The sequence below is a fragment of the Scomber japonicus genome, chromosome 3 (genome assembly GCF_027409825.1).
Source record: "Scomber japonicus isolate fScoJap1 chromosome 3, fScoJap1.pri, whole genome shotgun sequence".
Taxonomy (NCBI): domain Eukaryota; kingdom Metazoa; phylum Chordata; class Actinopteri; order Scombriformes; family Scombridae; genus Scomber; species Scomber japonicus.
The window spans coordinates 853,213-873,335 of NC_070580.1; the positions used below are offsets into that span (position 1 = coordinate 853,213).

At 40.1% G+C, this 20,123-nt stretch overlaps 1 protein-coding gene across 1 annotated transcript in view; it reads right to left on the reverse strand.

Moving 5' to 3' along the window:
• The window catches only part of ptprga (protein tyrosine phosphatase receptor type Ga), a 540,919-nt gene that overhangs the window by 140,184 nt on the left and 380,612 nt on the right, over positions 1–20,123 (reverse strand). The window contains exon 5 of the mRNA XM_053316686.1: positions 18,775–18,870. Coding sequence (XP_053172661.1) covers positions 18,775–18,870 — 96 coding nt within the window. The remainder of the gene's footprint in view (positions 1–18,774; positions 18,871–20,123) is intronic.

Genomic DNA, 20,123 nt, shown 5'->3' on the forward strand with positions numbered 1-20,123 from the left:
TCTGAAAGCCCACAGGCTCGTCCCCCGAGATTCTCAGCCACCGGGCCTCACATCACAATGTCCTACTCTCTTTCTCTTTCTTTCTCTATCTACCCCTTTCTCCCTTATTCAAATCCTGCGTCTCTCGCTTTTTCTCTTCATTCCTCCCCACAGTTTCATCTCCCATCTTTCTCTCCAGGGACAGGCCACTGCAGTGACAAGTCAGGGGAAAAAGAAAAAGAAAGCATGGTACAATGTGACACATCCTCATATTTCTCTTCTCCACCACTTTTCTCTCTCTCATTGCCCATCCTTTCCTCCCACTGTCATCCATCCAAGATCACTCACTACCAACAGTATCCTCTTTCTCTTGACTTCCTTCACCTCCTCCTGTGTTTTACAGTGACTCGTCTCCTTCTCTTGCCTTTGGCAGCACTAACTGCTGATGAATCAACAGTGTAATGGAAGCAATGACTGGACTTGTCTCAAAGAAGACACATTGGAGTGCAGAGTTACTAATTACATCTGAGACCAATTCATCAGCAGCTGGTGGAAGACGAGGAAAACGTCTGGCAACAAACTCTGGCATTATTTCTCTGTTCTTTACTTGTTTGGTTCCAGAGCTGACAGAAGGATACCGTGCCTCCCAGTCGTTCTCAGAGCCACACTGAACTTCTAGTCATTTTCAGGTAAAAACTAGAGGATTCTGGGCCATCTGGTCATTCCTACAGTGGATCTATATTAAAAGAGATTAGGCCGCCTGGTCATTCTTAGTTATAAACACTTTGTTCTGGCCGCTGGTGCTTCTCCGACCTACATTTAAGGACACTGGCTGTTGTGTCCTTGCCTGGTGTATTTCAGCTGTTAAGCTTTACTGACAAAATAAAGAAGTACTGGCTAACTCTATCAACATCAGCACTTCTGTTTTGTTTCTGTGTTTAAGAGAATTATGTTTCACTGTACTTTTTAAAAAAAAATCCATCATTTGTCTAATTAACCTACACATCTCACATTTCTTCATATGTGGTGGAGATGCAGCTTAATTTTTACTTTTTAATTCTTTGTTTAGTTCCTGACTTCTGTTTATTACTTTTAATTGTTCCTGGAATAGTTTGATCACATCTACACTGAAGGAGACTCAGACCATTTCTGCAGTAGATCTTTTTTTAATTTTAATTATGTTTTTGGGCATTTCCGCCTTTATTTGAAAGTAGATGGCAGAGAGGCCAACAGGAAACAAGATCTGATTTCACCTTATCAAATGAGAATATTTTCTGGTTTCTATAGTCGTGTCTGATAGTAAACTGAGTGTCTTTGGGTTGTTAGCTGTAACTTGTCACTGTGTCAATCAGCAAATCATCTTTCTCAACACTCATGTGCACTAATTGAGCAATTAAGTGTTGACAAATGCACTGTCCACTTATAGGCATAGAGTTTGGACAATGAGGATATTCAATTCAATCTGTCAGTCTTTGCACAGCAGTACAATGAAATGATGTGATCTCTGTGGTTAATACACATAAAAACAGCAAACAATGAGAAATAAATAAAATACACTGTGGGCAAAAAAAGACAGTAATAAATAAATAAATGTATATAAATACAGATGCAGTTCTAAATAAGAGCAGCAGTATACAGTATATATTACTGCACACACACACACACACACACACACACACACACACACACACACACACACACACACATAATGTTACCTGTAAGATCTCTACAGAGTTGCCAGGTTTATGTGTTTTCTGCTAAATAAGAATCAATATGATAAAAGTGAGAGTCAGAGTTTATGTGGGAATCATATGTGACAATACTGCTGCTAAACGTGTTGATGTTGGGAATTAAGCAAGTAGTACTAACATGAAACATCATGTTAGATCATCACTGTGCCTATAGCAGGAAATCACATCTCACTCATATTTAACAGCACATGTTCACATACTGTAAGTAACTTTGATGATTTTCATCAGTTTCTCTAAGGCAGCTGCAGGGAATGCTTCATCACTTGACTACCTCAGCATTGTTTTAAAGAAAAGTCCAATGTGAGCAGTATGACCTTAAATATGATGTGATGCATTCAGTGTGAATGGGATATAAAGCAGACAGGACTGTGCTACCACTGTATACTTTACTCTTAATTATTTCTTTCAACAAGATATGAGGTTATTTCTGACATGCTTTCCTTGAATAATGTTGAGCTGCTCATGTTCAGCTACTATTCCACTGTGTTGGTTTGTTGGTGTACTGTTATCTTACATCTCACCCCCCACCTTTGTTTCAGCTACAGTCCTGTTCTTCATCATTTACTTCAGATTGAGATATCCTCACTACAAGCTACTTAAAACATGTTTTTCCTTGAAACCACTGTAAAGTTGTAGATATGGACATAAAGTCTGTGACTGTGCCCTTGTTGTCCTGAATAAAAACATTATCACATTTCAAAATCAGCATGAAAGGATGTTCTCTTTTTGTGAGGGGGAGGAGAACAGTGACACCGGCAGTCGATTCTTCAGTGTGAGTGATGGTGTGTAATAAGTAGGGCAGCGGTCATGCAGAGAAAGGACAGCCAAGATAAAGCACACAGGAACATCGCCTTTCATCACGCCATCACAGCAAAGAACAAAAAACTTTGTCAATTTGATGATCGTTTGTGGGATATCGTCTAAAATCTCTGGCAAATTACCAAAAAGTGACCGACAGCAAATTACTCGTAATGAATTCTGTTTCATTGCATAACTGCTGAGGCTAATGTCTCCTCAAGTGGTGTGCACTGTGCTGAATTGGAAGCAGTGCAGGCATACAGTATCTACCTAATTACCGTCACTGGGGGTATTGGATTTAGAGCAGAAAGAAGTAGTATGAGGTCTCCTATGTCTTGAAACCATATCATGCTGTTCTTACTCCTGCTGAGCACCTCCAGTTTCACACTGCTACTTTTAATGTGAAGAATACCCCCCCCCCCCCACCCCCCACACACAAACTGTGTTCTTGTTGGCTATCAGCTGTCTAAGAGAGAGTAGAAACCACTATCTGTCAAAATGTGATGACATCACATAAATTTAATCATAAAAAATATTACGAAAAAATTACCTCACTGATGTCCCGCCCCCTCCCTTCCGGTCATGTGAGAGGCAAAGGCGTGAATTCAACAAAGGGTGTCTTCTTTGATAAAACCATGATGTCATGGTTATTCTCTTTCCAGAGAGATAATGATGTGTGATAATAAGAAACAGGGGTGTTATTGTATATTTTGGAAAATGGATGTGTGTGTGTATACAGCGATGTGTGTATGGAATGGTGGCCGGAATTCTACAAGTGACTTCATGAAGACAATGGGGGTCATTGACATAAGAGTTACCGTGATTGATATGGATGATTAACATTTGACCTGGATGACGTAGTTATTCTCTTTCCAGAGACAAAGTAGGCGTGGAAGTATATACTAGTGTATATAAGATAATGTAAACTGTGAATTCGTTACTAAAAAAAAACATGGAGAAACATGTGTTCAGGAAAAAGACTTGGCAGCTTGATGGTGATCGTGTGTTGTCAGCAGAGTTTAGGAGTGGGGGGCTATCCCCATTCGTCAATCTATACAGCTATGAAACCACACCTGAGGTCTATCATCTGTGAATCTACCCAAAAGAATTTGCTGGTCTGAAGGCTGCTATTGAAGAATTTATTGATTATATGGAACGTGTTGATAGTCGTGAGCGTGTACTACTTGACTCTATGTCTGCAAGTATACTGACGGGGACTGATCCAGAAGTACGGCCTCTAGGTGGTACATTCGTGGTGGACTGTTCCAGATCTCACATCTGGTTGTTGGTGCGATTTCGGAGCGATTTCCACCCCGAAGAAAGACCAAAGACTGTGATGGAGAAAGAGCGCTACTACCCAATTCGGCTGGCATTCAAGGTGGTAGACTTCCCAAAGCTGCGTAACCTCTTAAAAGAAATCAGGTGTTTTTTCAGCCCCCTTCCCGTAGGAGCGAAATATATACTTGAACGCTTGAAGCACGAATAGAGGGCTATACTCATACACTGCACCATGTCAGATTTTTCAGTCAACGTTACGCACTCACCCAAGTATGATCTTCACGATGAGGAACTTCTCAGCCTGCTGTCGGGCCTTTCTCAAGAGTCTTCAGTTTCAGAGAATCAGGTTGATCCGCCCCTTCACGCGTTGTGTAAAACCGAAGAAGAAGCGGAGGTGTCGAACGATTGTGTTGAAGGATACATAAGCTCGCCATACGCTGGCTCATGTTCTGCAAACTCTCTTCACACGGCGGACGGCACGTGGGATGTACCATGTGGTCCTGAGCTGCCGTACTGCTCATACTGGGGGGAGGGGTGTAAGAGTTTTGAAGACCCTCTGGGTGGTAGAGTCTACACCGCGGCCACTCTCAACAACCTTGTGGCAGGGTATAATTCACCTCTGCCACAGTCTCGATTGTCAACGAGTGGCGATTTCCTAGATATTGTGAAAGCTTGTGTGGCTAGAGCCGTGCAAGTTGTCGTGCAAGCCCATATAAAGAAAAACTGTTATGGGTGTCAAGTAGATCATCCGAGTCAAAAACAGCACTCGTGTCTCTACCCACCCGACCGAGGATATTTCTATACTAACTTTGAAGAGTTAATGGTGGACGTGCTCAGTGTTGGGGTAGTTACTCAAAAAAAGTAATTCATTACTAGTTACTAGTTACTTCTGTAAATTGTAATGAGATTACTTTACTAGTTACTGGATTTGAAAAGTAACTTCACTACTTATTACTTTACTTTCCCATTTCCGTGTAGATACATGGAAAAACATCACTTAGTCTGCCCACATAGTGTTTATTGTATACAAAATGGCATGTAAAACCATATGAAGGAACACTATCCCTGTCTTCACAAAGAAATATGCCTCACTGTAAAAGCCACAAACAACAGCTTAAAGGAGGCTATGGTGGGGTCAATGAACACACACGTTTCAAAACACAGGCGTCAATGAAAGTGGTCAAAGAAAAATATCAACATAAAGGTCACTTTATCCCATAAAATAAAACAGAAATGCACTTAAGCCCATAAAAAGGAAACAGAAAATGCAGGGTCGCGGGTATTTTTATCTAATATTTTTCTAAACCTGGGCTATTCAATGGTCTTCTACAATGAACCCTGCAACTAGCCTGTTAATTTCTTTTTGTGTTACCTGCTGCGCTCCAAGGCTTGACAAAAGCTTAGCTTGTTTAGGTGGGGTCAGCTGCTCAGTGACTCCTTCAAATGACCGACGAGCAGGATCTTTGGCCACAAGTTTTGTATTGCCATGCTGCGCTGACAAATGCTTAGACAGGTTGCTCATTGACGTGGCGGCAGTTGAAAAACACTTGTCGCCAGGGCATAGAGTGCATTTCACACGGATATTTTTGTCTTTTCGAGACATAAACTGGAAGTAATGTGCATATCGTCACTGGCCAAAACCCCTATCTCCTTCTCCGGCGTCTCCATCTCCAATTCCCTGCTTCTCACCGGCAGCGACGTCACCCAAATCAAATCGATCTCCATGACAACAGTGCACTGCCCAGGCAAGCACACACACAAGCAACGCGCATGCACACACGCCACTTAACAGATCAGAACTTTACACAAACGCAAACAAGGCAGGGTAACGCAGAAAAACACGTTACTATAGTCTAGTAAAGTAGTATAGTTACCGATATTTTTAGTGTAATGCGTTACTTTACTTAGTTACACAAAAAAGTAATATCGTTACTGTAATCCGTTACTTTGTAACTCGTTACCCCCAACACTGGACGTGCTATCGTGGGAATTTCTTCCGGTTCTCAAGTATACGTTGGAGAAAGTCGGGCTGGATATAGTAGAGGCTAGAGTGGAAGGAGCAGCCGATGCTTTCCTTTATGATCTGAGGGAAGAAGAACACATTCTGGAAAAGGTTGAAGAGATCACTGCTGCATACATAGCGGGAGATAAGAAGAGGGAAGATTCGTTGCAAGATTTCCATGGTTTCTGGAACTCTTAATCAGTCATTAACCGGTGAAAAAAATAAATAAATAAATAAAAAATGGGGGGATATTTTTTAAACCGCCCCCCAAAATAGTTGACGCTTCAGTTTTGAAGCATGCAAATGCTAATCGTGTCAATAGTGTTTCAGTATATCAGACAAACGACCGTGTCAATCCAGAAGACTTGCAGTGTTTTGAACGTGTGATGGCTATTGTGAGAGAGACAAGCCTTTCAGAGGACTGGAAAAAACTGGTGTATGGGTGCTCAAACTTAACTTTAGATAGTTTTGAACAAACAATGTGTAAAATCATTAATGATTTTTGTATTGATCTTTTCAACACCTCATTTATATGTCTTGTATGCCTTTGTAACTGATGTAACAGCTTATAAACTGAAAAAGGGGGATATAATCGATGTTAATCATGTACTAAATGTAATACAATCTTTAATTGTCAATGCAATGCATAAGAATCGTGCTATGAATTATGCAAGCATGTAACCATTCAATAAACTCATAAAAATCATACCGCTCTGACATAATCTGTTCACTATCAGACATGTCTTCAAGAAAGACAGACCAGGTATTCAAAAGAATATATTATGACCCGCGAAAAGCAGGATCGTATGGTGGAGCCGAGAGCCTTCAAAAGGGTGTAAAAGAGCAGACTGGTAAAAAGGTCGCAATTGCGCAAGTGGAGGATTGGTTGGCCGGGCAGGACGCTTACACATTGCACAAAGCGTCTCGAAAAAAGTATGCTAGAAACCGTGTTTTCGCACCTCGTCCCTTGTATCAATTTCAGGCTGATCTTTGTGATATGACTGCTCTGTCTAAAGACAATGACAAGTTTAAATTTCTGCTTACCGTAATAGACGTATTTTCAAAGAAGGCTTACGCACGTCCGCTTCAATATTAGACGAGAGCGGTATACCGGCTAAAATTCAAACTGATGCTGGAAAAGAATTTTTTAATCGGGTCTTTGAAAAGCTGATGAAGAAACACAACATACGACACTTTGCAACCGGGAGTGAACTCAAAGCTTCCATCGTAGAACGGTTTAACAAAACTTTGAAATCCAAAATGTGGCGGTATTTCATGGCGAAAAACACCCGACGGTATATAGACGTAATTAGGGATTTGGTAGATGGCTATAATGACAGTTATCACAGCAGCATAAAAATGAAACCGTCTGAAGTAACTCCAGACAAGACCGCGGAGGTGTTTGAAAATTTATACGGAATGATGCCTCTGACCGCCAAGCCTGCAATGTTTAAATTCAAGGAGGGCGACATTGTGAGGATATCAAAATACCGCGGTGTATTCGATAAATCATATGAACAATCATTCTCAGATGAATATTTTATCGTAAATGAATGTATCCCTAGAGTACCGCCGGTCTATAAATTAAGAGATATAAGAGGGGAAATTTTGAAGGGTGCATTTTATGAGGCTGAACTGCAGAAAGTGAGAATCACATCGGACACTCTTTTTCATATAGAAACATTTTTAGATAAGAAAATTAAAAATGGTCAGAAAATGGTTTTAGTCCACTGGCAAGGATGGCCCCGGCAGTTTGACTCCTGGCTGCCTGCTAAAGAGGTCGTAGAGCTTGGGAAGAGGAAAAAAGAGACGCAATCAAAATAATGGCCGAGTCTTTTTATGTGACACTGCCCTCCAACGCATGTCACAACATTTTTCCGGACAACAACAGTACTAATTTCACAATAACTTTATCACAACCCATAGAATTACAAGGATCTTATGAGGTGACGCTAGCCGAGATAATGTACTGCAACACATGGAATAATATTGAGACTTCAGAAACTGAAGCGTCAACTATTTTGGGGGGCGGTTTAAAAAATATCCCCCCATTTTTTATTTATTTATTTATTTTTTTCACCGGTTAATGACTGATTAAGAGTTCCAGAAACCATGGAAATCTTGCAACGAATCTTCCCTCTTCTTATCTCCCGCTATGTATGCAGCAGTGATCTCTTCAACCTTTTCCAGAATGTGTTCTTCTTCCCTCAGATCATAAAGGAAAGCATCGGCTGCTCCTTCCACTCTAGCCTCTACTATATCCAGCCCGACTTTCTCCAACGTATACTTGAGAACCGGAAGAAATTCCCACGATAGCACGTCCACCATTAACTCTTCAAAGTTAGTATAGAAATATCCTCGGTCGGGTGGGTAGAGACACGAGTGCTGTTTTTGACTCGGATGATCTACTTGACACCCATAACAGTTTTTCTTTATATGGGCTTGCACGACAACTTGCACGGCTCTAGCCACACAAGCTTTCACAATATCTAGGAAATCGCCACTCGTTGACAATCGAGACTGTGGCAGAGGTGAATTATACCCTGCCACAAGGTTGTTGAGAGTGGCCGCGGTGTAGACTCTACCACCCAGAGGGTCTTCAAAACTCTTACACCCCTCCCCCCAGTATGAGCAGTACGGCAGCTCAGGACCACATGGTACATCCCACGTGCCGTCCGCCGTGTGAAGAGAGTTTGCAGAACATGAGCCAGCGTATGGCGAGCTTATGTATCCTTCAACACAATCGTTCGACACCTCCGCTTCTTCTTCGGTTTTACACAACGCGTGAAGGGGCGGATCAACCTGATTCTCTGAAACTGAAGACTCTTGAGAAAGGCCCGACAGCAGGCTGAGAAGTTCCTCATCGTGAAGATCATACTTGGGTGAGTGCGTAACGTTGACTGAAAAATCTGACATGGTGCAGTGTATGAGTATAGCCCTCTATTCGTGCTTCAAGCGTTCAAGTATATATTTCGCTCCTACGGGAAGGGGGCTGAAAAAACACCTGATTTCTTTTAAGAGGTTACGCAGCTTTGGGAAGTCTACCACCTTGAATGCCAGCCGAATTGGGTAGTAGCGCTCTTTCTCCATCACAGTCTTTGGTCTTTCTTCGGGGTGGAAATCGCTCCGAAATCGCACCAACAACCAGATGTGAGATCTGGAACAGTCCACCACGAATGTACCACCTAGAGGCCGTACTTCTGGATCAGTCGCCGTCAGTATACTTGCAGACATAGAGTCAAGTAGTACACGCTCACGACTATCAACACGTTCCATATAATCAATAAATTCTTCAATAGCAGCCTTCAGACCAGCAAATTCTTTTGGGTAGATTCACAGATGATAGACCTCAGGTGTGGTTTCATAGCTGTATAGATTGACGAATGGGGATAGCCCCCCACTCCTAAACTCTGCTGACAACACACGATCACCATCAAGCTGCCAAGTCTTTTTCCTGAACACATGTTTCTCCATGTTTTTTTTTAGTAACGAATTCACAGTTTACATTATCTTATATACACTAGTATATACTTCCACGCCTACTTTGTCTCTGGAAAGAGAATAACTACGTCATCCAGGTCAAATGTTAATCATCCATATCAATCACGGTAACTCTTATGTCAATGACCCCCATTGTCTTCATGAAGTCACTTGTAGAATTCCGGCCACCATTCCATACACACATCGCTGTATACACACACACATCCATTTTCCAAAATATACAATAACACCCCTGTTTCTTATTATCACACATCATTATCTCTCTGGAAAGAGAATAACCATGACATCATGGTTTTATCAAAGAAGACACCCTTTGTTGAATTCACGCCTTTGCCTCTCACATGACCGGAAGGGAGGGGGCGGGACATCAGTGAGGTAATTTTTTCGTATTATTTTTTATGATTAAATTTATGTGATGTCATCACATTTTGACAGATAGTGGTGTCTACTCTCTCTCTTGTCTAAACCCCTGCCCCATCTGAATTCCACCCACCCAACTAGGGATGGGCATGATTAATCGATGATCGATAACTGATCGTTAAAAATGTTGTCGATCACATGAAATTTTTATCGATCAAACACTGGTTTCAAATAGAAGTTGTGTTGCGTAGTGTGAGTCTTGAAGCAATGCAATGAATTTCACTATGTGGCAACAATGAGACATCTTACCAACGGGGGGCGATATTTGACAGAGAAGATGGCTCAGCTACCTACCAGCTGCCGTAGATATCAAACGTAAACATGAAGAGGTCAAGGCTAAGTTTGGTGTGGGACCTTTTCAAACTAAAAATGATAGAGTTCATTGTAAACCTGCACCTTGGCCAGGCTACCCAGCATAGCACCACAATGCCTCTGCATCCCTACTACTTCGGTCCCGTCAGTGCGTTTCAGCTGCTGGACTGACTGTCACCAGACTGTGCTCACTGATCTCTGAGCATGCTAACATGCTAACATACTAATCAACAAGAATCAGTAGGCTGGAGTTACTTTACTTAGTTAGCAGTGGACAGTCACCACTGTAGCCTTTAGGTGAGTCACTCTCGTTGTTTTATGAGGCTCTAGTTAAATAAGCAGAATTGTGAAGTAACACTATCTCTGTCACTCACTCTCCCTCTTTCTCTCTCGGCTCGGCTGGGTGCATTTTGGAGTCCTAACGTTATATTTTGGCAAAAACTGTCAGTCCGGAGTAATATTCTGTTTTTTGATTAAGCTAGGCTGACCAAACGTCCTATTTTCCGCGGACATGTCCCCTTTTCTACGTCCCGTCCGGGCGTCTGGGGCGTCCAGGGTTTTTTTTAATTAATTGATGATAATGTCCAGTTTTCCTTCTGTGTGTGTATATGTGCCCCCCCCCCCCCCCCCCCAGTTGTCATTGTGTGGGTTAGCGTGTGTGACGTAATCACCGAGAGGCTGCCCTGTGGGCGGATCTCCAAAACTCACAACAAGAGAGCAGCAGACACCGGCGGTGCAGCTGAAGCGTTCAAGATGCTGAAGCGCAAATGCACGTTCACAGATGAACTGCGACAAAAATTCCCAGTTTACCGACCCGGTCGGGACATATGGGAGGCTGAGTGCACCGTATGCAAAGCTGGTACATATGTGTCTGTGTCCAATAAAGGTGGCGGGGACCTCACAGCTCGTATGGACACAGAGAAACATAAAAAGGCAGTGTGAGGTGACAGTAGTTCAGCAAAGTTTATTTACAACATTATTTCATATTATTTATTTATTTGTCCACTAAAACTTGAAAAGAGGGATATTATTTTACAAGTTGATTTTTCTAACACAGAAGAGACATTATTTCTATCATTATTTTATTGCAGAGATTTTACATACATATATATATATATGTATATATATATATATATATGTATATATACACATATACATATGTATACATATACACACATATATAGTATACATATATATACATATAAAGACATAAATTCAGAGATTACTGAACTTTCTTTATTATGCCTCAATTGTAAATATATATATATATATATATATATATATACAATTATTTGTAAATATATATATATATATTTTTTAGGCTTGTGGCTGGGCTGAGTGTCCTCTTTTTTGGAAATCAAAATATGGTCACCCTAGATTAAGTTGTTATTAGATTTGATTTGTTTTTGGAAGTGTTTCTAAAAGAATCTCAATTCATTTTTAAGAAAAAAAAAAGATTAATCGATAATTGATCGTTAATTTTCCAGATGATCGATCAAGAAAATGTATTCAAATGCCCATCCCTACACCCAACCATGCCCTCTTTAACACACCTCATACAACTTAGTTTGTTTTAGGCTCTGTGAGACCTTCAGGTTATCCTAAGCCCCAACACAGATACCCAGATACTCTTTTACAGTATGTGACCTGATTCATTTTGCATACATTTCCCTCCAAAAAGCAAAAGCACTTGCATACAGTATTGACAAATTAAATGACTTGACAAATCACTGCAGGAAGTCAATAAATGCCATCAGGATGGGCTGTTCTAGCTCTTTTTGTGAGTTAGCAGACTCTAGGATAGCTTTTCCTTCTTACTCTTTGTTTAGTCTCTTTATAATATTAAGTGAGGCACAGACGCCCCCAAAATCCTGTGAAATGAAACTCAGTGGGATTCTCTTGTTACCTTAAGGTATAAATATCATGTCATTACATTCCAGCTGGGCTTCTGTTTAGCATGTTGCTGCTGCTGGCTGAGCATGTGGCTTACAGTGTGAGGCATGCAGGGCTGTAAATAAGCAAATAAAAAGGGCAATGATAGCTGTTTACAACTGTCATCTGTTTCAATCAGAAGCAGAGGCGCAATGCAACGCCAGGCCATAAAAGTATGATTCCCATGCTCGGCTGAGATGATGGAGCCAATTTGTCCTGTAACATGAGTGTGATGATTTAGGTTAATGCATGACACAGAGGCAAATGCAATGTAGTCACTGCAAAAATACATTGATGGAAGAGGAGGGAGCAACTTTTAGGAGGGAAAGAAAACAAAACAAGGAAGATGGTGACTGTGCTCACACAGAAAGAGATGAAATGATATGAATCAGGCAGAGACCAGCACATTTTATGTTGAACCTGTTATTATAGTAAAGGAATACTTTACTTTGTAATAGCACAAACATGGAAACTGTACAGTGTGGACAGCTGATTTGTCTCTGGTGTCCTCCCAAGAAAACCATCACAATTAGTCATTAATGCAAGTGACAGAAGTCCTGTAGTTGTTCTAGTGATTATGATGGGGTCAAAGGAGGGAATCAGGTGACCTTATAGTCAACTATAGTGTAGTATAATGTCAGGGTGGATGGATGGTTCAATAAAACATCAGATGGTAACACAGAAGATCTTGGGTTGTTTCAGTGTTACTTTTTAAACCAGATCCTGAACATAACCACAGCATTGTCACATCATAACATATCAGTTTTCAGCAGTATTGTGTGATGGTTGTGGAAGGCACAGACAAATAATGTTGTCTTGCTGATTTATGTGATCTCAAATCGCTTGTGTGTGTGTGTGTGTGTGTGTGTGTGTGTGTGTGTGTGTGTGTGTGTGTGTGTGTGTGTGTGTGTTGTTGTGTAATGCATGGTATTGATTGAATTGTACAAAATTCACTCAGGGTATTTCCATAAGTGTGAAAATAATAAACTAGTCACAACATATTAAGAACTTCATCACGTCTCACTGTAATCAGGTTTAACATGCAGATATAATAAAAAAAAATAAAAAAGTTTGACTTACTGTATGTGTATTTCTAAGCGGTTCTACTACTGTGCTTACAGTACTGACTGATGTAGTCTGCATCACAACATATGACTGGCTCAGACTGGTTGTAAAGTGTTTTTGAATGTTATAACAACCTGCCTATCAGTGTGATAGTAACAGCTGGTCTGACGGTGGCTGATATGGATCAAATACACCTGACAAATCAAAGCACATCACATTTACATCTAATTTATTGGCAACATTTCGCATAATGACCTGTAACAACTACTGATAATCCAGTGAATGGCTTTAAATGACTTCATCATTTCTGTATCTCCTCAGCATTTAGACTCAGCAATTATTAATCAAGCTCCAATCGAGGTCCTTAAATGTATTTCATTTCAGTTGAAATGGTGTAATGTAAGGAGTGTGCTATCAACCCAAAGCCACGATGACATCACATGTCAGAGAGCATCATTTACTGGACTGTATAAGCTGAAACAGCGCACAACTCAGCAAGTTTAAGATGAACCTAATGAACCGCTAACTAAAAGTACGGAATCAGCCAACTTAGAAATCTAATTTTTAATATCTACTTTTCATTTATTCATAAAATAAATGCAATTAGATTTCTGTATTTTTTGGGGAAAAAAAATGTAATTAGTTTTTTTTTCACTCTCACTTTTTTTTCCTTTTTTTTCTTTTTAAATCCAGCCTGGCAGAAGACACATTTAAGCTTATCATTCCAGGAGGAGAGCTACACGACTCATCACCATAAACACAAGCAGGCTCAGGAGACACACACACACACACACACACACACACGTGTACTGGCTCACAAAATTAAAATACACAGATACAATGTTATCCACAAAGCAAAAACTATTCAAGTGATGAAAAACACTTGATCTGCACAAACAGACATACTCACATAGCTACAGGCTCATAATCTACATTTCACCTCACAAAGCAAAAACCATCATCGCTAACACTCAGTTTACCTACTTGATTTAGAGAGATCTGTGGATGTGTGTGTGTGTGTGTGAATGTGTGTGCTATGCTTTAATTTAGCACACATGCAGTGCATCAAAACAAGCAGTATTTTCCATTTCACAGTGAAACACAGTATAAACCACTGGTTGTGCTCATGTAAATTCACACACTCACATCCTCAGTCTGAGCCCGTCTTCTCAGGTTACCAAAGACAAATTGAAGCATAGGGGCAAAAGGGATAGAGTGGCATCTTGATGATTAAAGAAGAGGCCTGCACCCACCCCCCCCCCCCCCCCCCCCCCCCCACACACACACACACACACACACACACACACACACACACACACACACATTCCTCTTTGCATAGGCACAAACACACCAGCTCAACCTGCTGAGCACCAAGTTATTGAGGCCAGAGGTTCAAATCAATCTTTTAGGTTGCAGGTTGCAACAGCACAATATCATCAGGTTTAGAGGAAATGTGAGAGCATCGCCATATCATAAATCAGAGAAGGGGGAGAGAATGTTACTGGAGGTAACAATGGGTGTGTGTGTGTGTGTGTGTGTGTGTGAGTGTGTGTGTGCGCAGGACAACTGTTGGTAAAGGTAGGGGCTTTGGCTGTTTTTCAAAATAAAGCCAACTTATTCTGCCATTTCAGAATGCTTCTGTCAGCTATTCTTCCATCTGCTCACTCATCTGTATGTCATAATTGCATATTCATCCATTCCTGCCAACTGCTTACTCAGTTTTTAGTGACAAACAATGATGGTCTTCCAGATAATGATTCCTAATGATTTCGATGACCCCACTGACCTTTCCTTCAAAGTGATTTACTTCTAAACATATTATACATGTTATAAAATGGTTATAGAAAACATGTGAACAGGCTGATAACTATGCAGTACTGACTTGTGGAGATAGAGCCTTAAACTGTTTCTCAGCCTCTCATTTTTCCTGATTTTCTGAGCCTGCAAAAAAGGGCTACTCCATGACGTAGTGGCGTACCCTTGGCCCCTCCTCTACTATATAAGACCGAGAGTCTGCTCTCTTCAGTGGTTAACCTGCCTAGTGGCCAGTTATTGTTACTACATCTAACACTACTACTACTACAGTCTTAAGTTAGCCAGTTAGCTGAGTTAGCCGCCAAGCTAGCTGCTGAGCTAGCCGCTGAGCTAGCAGCAGAAAGCTCTCAGTCATTTCAGAGTTTTCACTCATACAAATGCAAACCATTACAGTAAGCTGAAACAATAACACAACAGATTTAATATGAAAATAACAGATTAATGATAAAATGATCTAATATGATTAAGTAAAATCAAGTTAGCAACATAGGACATCAGAAATTAAACATTTTCATCACATCAGTTCTTGAGGATTTCACCAGTCTAGATTTGCATTAAAAAAGCATACCAAACAAAAGCTCAGATCTCAGGAGGTTAAAGTATATGGCTGGTGATTTTTGTTTCAGACTGTCAAAAAATCTCATGTGGAGAGCCAAACCAACAATGGACTAATCATCTTACAAATATCGCATGTGTACCCAAAGTCTAATACAGTATATCTGATTCCTCTGTGCCGTAGACCTCTTGTTGTCCTAAAACATGTAATTGTTGAGGTTACTATTGTAGAGCATGTCCATTCATCACAAAGAGTCTGGTCATGGTACACTGTTTAGAAATGTATAAATTGGGCAGAGTTATATTGAGATGGAAACACCATAGTACACCCATGTATAGAGTCCCTTCAGCCTGTCCAGTCTTGTGCTGACTCAGAGGAGAAACAGGTTGTCTATATATTATTGTGAGGCAGTTATTATTTGTACAACATGGTATTATGATGCTCAAGACATATTTATTTTATCTGTTGATATATATTATTTCATCATCATCACCAGTGTTGCTAAGGAGTAACACAAAAATAATGTAACTAGTAGTGTAATTACTCTCCACAGGGAGTAATTAAGTAATGTAATGCATTACTTTAAAAAAAAGTAAATGTGTAATATATTACATTATTTGACTAACTTCCCCAACACTGCATGTAAGACAGCCTCACTAGCTACATATCACAACCTATCAACTTTGTACTACATTGTACATTTCTCAAAGAACTTACAGTAAGTACTCCGTCAAGAGGTTGTGATATGTAGCGAAGCTGTAAATAGTACCACATGTCTGCACACCCTAAGTGGTGTCTGCCTTACACTCAACTACTCTTCTGAGACTTCAAGTGTGATTGCTGTTATTAGTCTTTGAAGTCTTTTCAATCCAAAGTCCTTTATGGCACACCATCCAAAGTCTCTCATTTTGGTTTGGCATGAGATTTGTTTACAGTTATTAAAAATATAGAAAATTGCCAGTCACATGTTTTAATAAAGAACTGAATCCAAACCAACCAACCAACCAACCATTCCAACTGCTTTCCCCTAAACCGATGTTGTGCTTTAACTAAATCAAACCTCAATTATACCCTTGTCACATCATAAAACATATTCATTTTTCAAAAGGGGTTGCTAATGAGGATCATTCATTTCCTCCTGCTCCTTACACAATATACCTTTTTATTTGTACAATTTTAAGATAAATTGTAAATGATATGACTTAATACTCCATCAGCAAGTCCAAATAGACTAATTATAGTTGCATTGCCAGCATTGACTATTATGGCACATTTTAGAGTGTGTGGAATGGTGGGCTGAATGCAATATGACTATGGTGTGAAAAGTAACAGTGTTAGGATGTACAGAGTCAAATATAACAATGACTAGATAAAATCAATCTAACACTGAATCTGTTACAATGGTTTGATTGTAGATAGTATGTAATGATGAGTGGGACATGACAAACAGTGGGTTCTTTTGCAGTACATGTTGTGTAATTTGGGTTTGATCCAACAATATGGCGGTATGAATGTTTGCAAGTGTGCATATGTTTATCTCCACAAGCCACAGAGCCTGAGAAAGCAAGAGATTGAAAGAGAGACTTAAGACATAGACACAGTGAGAGAAAGAGACTGAAGTGAGAGGAGGAAATATTAACTGGGGGTTAATGGTCCAAGTAAAAGCCCACTTAGGTAATCGATGGCCTCAAATGAACTTTTTATTCCTGCCAATTGAGAGTGAAAGAGCTGACAATGATCCCAGTCCACCCAGCACTCTGCTCAATGCAGAGAGAGGACTGATGTGTGGACTTTGATCATGATGTGCAGGTTATAAGCTTGCATCCAAACAGCACAGCAATATTCTAACACAGGAAGCCAAAAGGTAAACTGAGGAGGGAGATGAGACATAGAATGCATGATCATTTTATATGCATGAGTTTGCATGCAATACATACTCAACCCAACCTAAATGAGTCTTAATCCTCTAATTTTAACCTTTTTAAAAAAATAATCATATCTAACTTAGTATCACAAGCTCAAGATGTTCTAGATTAAGAACATAATTTTTCTGTATTATTTTTTCAGTTTTTACTTATTTATTTATTATTATTTTATTGTTTATTGTAGTCATAATTCTGTTCTGTACAATTGTGTAATTTTATTTTTTTTAGGTGGAGGCTATTAATAAGCCCATTTGGGTTTTCTGCCTCTCCCTGCACTCTTTATTATCTGTCATCATCTGTGTATATTTTAACTTGTGCAAAATAAACTATAATGTACTAAAAAAAATCCTTATTTTTACCATATTTACATGTATATATTTGAACTCCTGATGAAGGGAGCCATGGAGACTTACTCCATTGATTTTAAATGATTTCAGAGGATCTCATACAGTTCATAGAGTTTAGACCAGGGTTTTATTTTAGTCTTACCCCCTTCTGCTGCTGCTGCTTCTCCACTAACATGCTGCTTATTGTTTATTGTGTAGACACTGTGAAAGAGGCCAGTGGCCAAACTATAATAATTAACTTCCTGTTGTTTTCAGAATGCTGCCATGCACCTGTCTCTTTCACCTCAGACTGTATCTTTGCCTCACATCTCTCCCTCCACTCCCACTATAACACCTCTGCTTTAGACTGTGCCAACTATGATATAAACACAACTTTCAGTAATAACTTTGAGAAGTTTTCTTCGATTTCTGTAAAAAAAAAAAAAAAAAGTTCTAGCTGACCAAAGAACACATTTAGTTCATGGGAGAACCACATCCTTCAGCCAGTCACTCATACATTTTTGTTCTCAATTCAAAAAGTTTAGGAAGCAATCATCCTTACTGTATAGGCATCTGTCTAGTAGCACTATGAAGCACTTCAATTTAAACGTAACTTTTATTTTTTACTTACAAGAAAACTCCACAGGGCCCCTTTAAATGGAGCATATGCCATTATGTCTTCAGTCATTGCCAGTGGAGCCTCCACAGACTTCACACAGCAAGGTTCTTTAGCTACACTCCCTAACAGCTGACAGACTTCAGCTGAATGAGGTCTGATTGGTCGGCTTCCAAAAAAGAGCATCAAAACACTAAACCCTAAAGCTGCACAGTGAGTCCACAAGGCCCAGATTTCCCCTGTAGTGTTAGATAATGAGACACAACTGTAGTAGCTTCCTATCCGTGTTTTTTGTTGTCTGAACAAACTCTGACACAAGGATAAGCAGATAATGATAAAAAAGTGGGGTGAACTGTTGTGTAAGCCATGAACCATGAAGTCCAAATCCTACAAGGAAAAAGTAGACAAAACAGCCTCTACTCTGTCTCTATATATACAAATTACACACACACACAAACAGAGTTAGGCTTGAGAAGAAAAAAAAAAAAAAGTTCCCACCTGAAAAAAAACTGCCATAGCTGCAATGATCCTCTTCTCCCTGAGCGCAGCATTGAGGCTGTCAAAGTCATCTGAGTTGTACATGTAGATCTGCATCTGTGACACAAAGAAACACAAAGAAAGTTAAAACCTTCACTTCAAATTGAATAGACGTTACAACCGACCGTACTGAATATAATTAATGTGCTCCACTTTTGTTTGTTCAATGCACGGTTTTGTTCCTTAACATGTGGTTGCTATTGGCTACAGTTAATAGATGCACAAGTCAAAAGTCCTTGGCTCACATACATCTCTCAAAGAAACACACATATACATGTTTGAGGTGGTCTTGGGACCTGACACCAACACATCCAGCACACACTCTATATCAGAGCAAAAGGAGCATCTTTGTCTATAAGCCAAACTGTGATGATGACTACCAGATGTTAAAGACTGTGTAAAGTGAATTCAGACATTTTCGCCTAAACACATTAAATAGGTCATAAATGTATTTCTAAAAAAGGTGTAAAAAGCATTTCAACCATTTAGATTTGAATTGTGGAGCTAGGCTTCACAAACTGTGTTTCAACATTTCTGTGTTCAGGATTTAGTGGGCGGGTCTGAAAATAAACCCACCCCTGCTGCTGTAGAGGTATAAATACATTCAGCACACACTACTACTACAGTCTACAGTTAGCCAGTTAGCTGCCGAGCTAGCAGCCGAGTTAGCCGCTGAGTTAGCCACCGAGCTAGCAGCCGAGTTAGCCGCTGAGCTAGCAGCCGAGTTAGCTGCTGAGCTAGCAGCAGAAAGCTCTCAGACGTAGCGTCCACGTTTCTGGTAGAGGTGGTGACTTTGATTGACAGGTGACACTTGGTAGGGGGCGGGGTTTCAGCGAACTCGGCGGCCACGCCCACAGCGTTTGGGAGCAGAGAAAGAGACTGAGTTTTACACAACTTTGAAGCCTAATTTCATATATTTGGTGATTTTTTTAATCATTCAAATTTGGCAGGGTGGTTAACAACACACTTTTCTGTGGTATGTCAAACTCAGAACACATATTTATTCTTACTTTACACAGACTTTAATGCAAACTAAGGTGAACTGTGATCTTGTTTTCACTCATACAAATGCAAACCATTACAGTAAGCTGAAACAATAACACATATTTATTCTGACTTTACACGGACTTTAAGTCTCAGGATTGTAACTGCTATATAGATCCAGTCTATCTAAATCTACCAGGATTATTCAGTGATCCCTTGACCAGTACAGCCTAGGACTTTGAAACAAGCTGCCAACACTATCCTTAAGTCTTGGCACTTACATTAAGAAATTGGAGAGAAATTCAATAAATGAATTCTAACCCAGC